The 2,639-nt window shown below is 38.2% G+C and overlaps 1 protein-coding gene across 1 annotated transcript in view; it reads left to right on the forward strand.

Annotated features, from left to right (window-relative positions):
- Nucleotides 1-347, forward strand: part of LOC103602898 (dihydrodiol dehydrogenase 3-like) — a 17,517-nt gene extending 17,170 nt beyond the window's left edge. The window contains 1 exon segment of the mRNA XM_008587348.1: nt 147-347. Coding sequence (XP_008585570.1) covers nt 147-189 — 43 coding nt within the window. The 3' untranslated portion in view covers nt 190-347.
- The last annotated feature ends 2,292 nt before the right edge of the window (nt 348-2,639 follow it).

The raw sequence follows: 2,639 nt of genomic DNA on the forward strand, positions 1-2,639 counted from the left end.
GTTGTTGTTTGTTTGTTTTTTGTGTGTGTGTGAGTGTGTGTGTGTGTGTGTGTGTGTGTGTGTGTGTGTATGTATCTTAGGAGAAATCTTTTCCTTGGCAGTGTGGAGAAAGAGTTAGTAAATTAATGTGCTTTCTTTTTTTTCAGTGCTGTTGACCACCCTTATTATCCATTTTCTGAAGAGTATTGACCATGAGCTACAGAACATTCCTTCTAGAATTCCTTTTCTCTAGGCTGTGAGGGGAGGATTTCCGTGTTTGGTGGAGGAGACAGGAAGCAGGGTCTGTAGTATCAGGTTCTTTAGTGTCATTTTCTCATTTTTTGAAATAATAAAGACTTCAAATGAAAGTGGTTGTTTTTTCTGATTATTAAAATAGTACATACAAATTATAGAAAATTTAGAAAATAGAAGGGAAGGATACAGAACAAAAATAACCTGTAATTCTCACACTCAAAAATACTTAACATTTGATGCTTTATTCCTTCATGATTTTCCTACACAAATATGTGTGTTTCTGTGTGTGTGTGTTTTTATTCACAAACTTGATATATTCTTCAACATATGGATTGTACATTTCTTCCACTTAACATATTTTCCCAATCTATCAAATAATATTTATAAATTCCAGTATTATATTTTGCACGTTGTAAAGCAATGCATCTTATTAGTTTATTTAGTTTCTTAATCATCTACCCATATTTTGGCTTTTTGATTAGTTCTTGTATACTGTGCCATTCATTCTTTGATTCATCCACCAAAACTTTATTGAATATTCTTTGCATGCCTGTTATTGTTTTATTAAGAAATAAAATAGGCAAAAATTAAATGAGATTAAAATAAAAAGTGTCTCGAGTTTACTAGAAACAGTCTAGTGGGGGAAGTAGACTATGAAGAAAATAATTAAGAACTGTTCAGTTGTTTGAAATTGTCAAGTGGCTGTTGGGAGATTAATCTGCATGGTCTCTCACCTTCCTGCACATTTGATAAACAGGGGTACTGAGTGCCCTTCACTCCACATATTTTTCCGAGAAGTTTCTACATCAAACAGCCTTGACATATGGAGATAGTAGCTCCCTCCAAAGAAATGGAAGGAGTGTCTACCGTCCACTAATAGAAAGAAAATATCTTCATCTAGTCCAATGGCAGCCATCCATACTGACTGTTATACATGATTTGGGTTCCCTAAACTCATGGTTTTTCTACAGGAACTCAACCCACTGCATGTGCAAGTACCACTGGGGCCCTTCTCTTCACCCTCTGGTTATTGAAGCTCAAGGAACCATCACAAGAATGCTGTTACTTTTGCTACACGTATTGTTAAGAGTATGAACTGTCCTTCTATCCTGATCCAGAAGTTTCATGACTTCCAGCAGCATCCATGAAACAAATTAATATGTTAGCTTGCACGTCAGGTTAAAATCTTAGGTCTTTCTTTCATGATTCTTGACAGTGATTTGAACAATAAAGCAGGAAGGGAGAACATGTAGTGGTGGGTGGAATAGGAGTGTCGGGTGCTATTTTAAGTTTTGTGGTCAGAATAGATTTCACTGAGAAGCTGGCTCTTGAGCAAAAGTGTGAGCGAGCCATGTGGATATGGGATATGGGGGAAGAGTATTCTTAGCATACAGAACAGAAAACACGTAAGGCTCTGAAGAAAGAATTTCTGCAACAATTTAGTGGAGGGCAATTAGGCTAATCTGAGTAGAGTTTTGTGAGCAAGGGAGATGTTAGCAGACGATAGGATGCAGAACAGCCATGGGGTGATGCCATGCAGGCTCTTGAGGGAACTTCCACTTTATTCTAAAGGAAATGGAAAACTACTGCTAAGTGCTGAGCAGAGAAGCTACATGGGCTGATACGTTTTAAAAGGATCATTCTGGATGTTGTGCTAAGAAGACACCACAGGTGAAAAAGGGAGATTAGGTCTCTCTTAGGGTTCTGTGAAAAATTCAGGTGAGAAATGATGTTGGCTTGGACCACAGAACAAGCAGCAAATGTATTCAACATTTGTCAGACATATTTTAAGGGTAGAGTCAAAAATTTTTCCCTTACATATTGGATGTATGGTGAGGGAAATAAAAGGAATCAAAGCTGACTCCAGAAATTTTGGGTTAAGTGTCTGGATGGAAGGAGCTGTCATCTGCTGATATGGAGAAGATGTGGCAGGAGCAGGTTTTTGTAGGAAGATTGAGTTCAGTTTCTGACACGTTACGTTTGAGATGCCTCTTATGTATCCAAGTGGAGATGCCATGTAGACAGCTAGGCATATAAGTCTAGAGGACGTTTATAAGTCTAGAGGAAAGGTGTAAGCCAAAGATATATATCTGGGATTTATCAGAAAATAGCTCGCACTTGAAGCCATGAAATGAAATGATCAGATATTAGATTTGATGAGTGCCAGGGACCAGCCCCAGCACGGAGATTGTAAGGTTCCCGCTGGTAAGGAACCCCCAAAAGGGAGGAAGGGCAGCGTCGGCGATGGATGGACAGCAAACACACAGACTCAAGGGATCTGCTGAATGCTGACATTTTATTGAAGCATGTACACACCTTTTATACCTTTTTTCTTGGAAACAACATAATCATTGAACAATATCATAATATCTCTTTATGAGTGACATGTGTTTCAAGAAAAATAG

The sequence above is a fragment of the Galeopterus variegatus genome, unplaced genomic scaffold (genome assembly GCF_000696425.1).
Source record: "Galeopterus variegatus unplaced genomic scaffold, G_variegatus-3.0.2 Scaffold4344, whole genome shotgun sequence".
In the NCBI taxonomy this organism is placed as follows: Eukaryota; Metazoa; Chordata; class Mammalia; order Dermoptera; family Cynocephalidae; genus Galeopterus; species Galeopterus variegatus.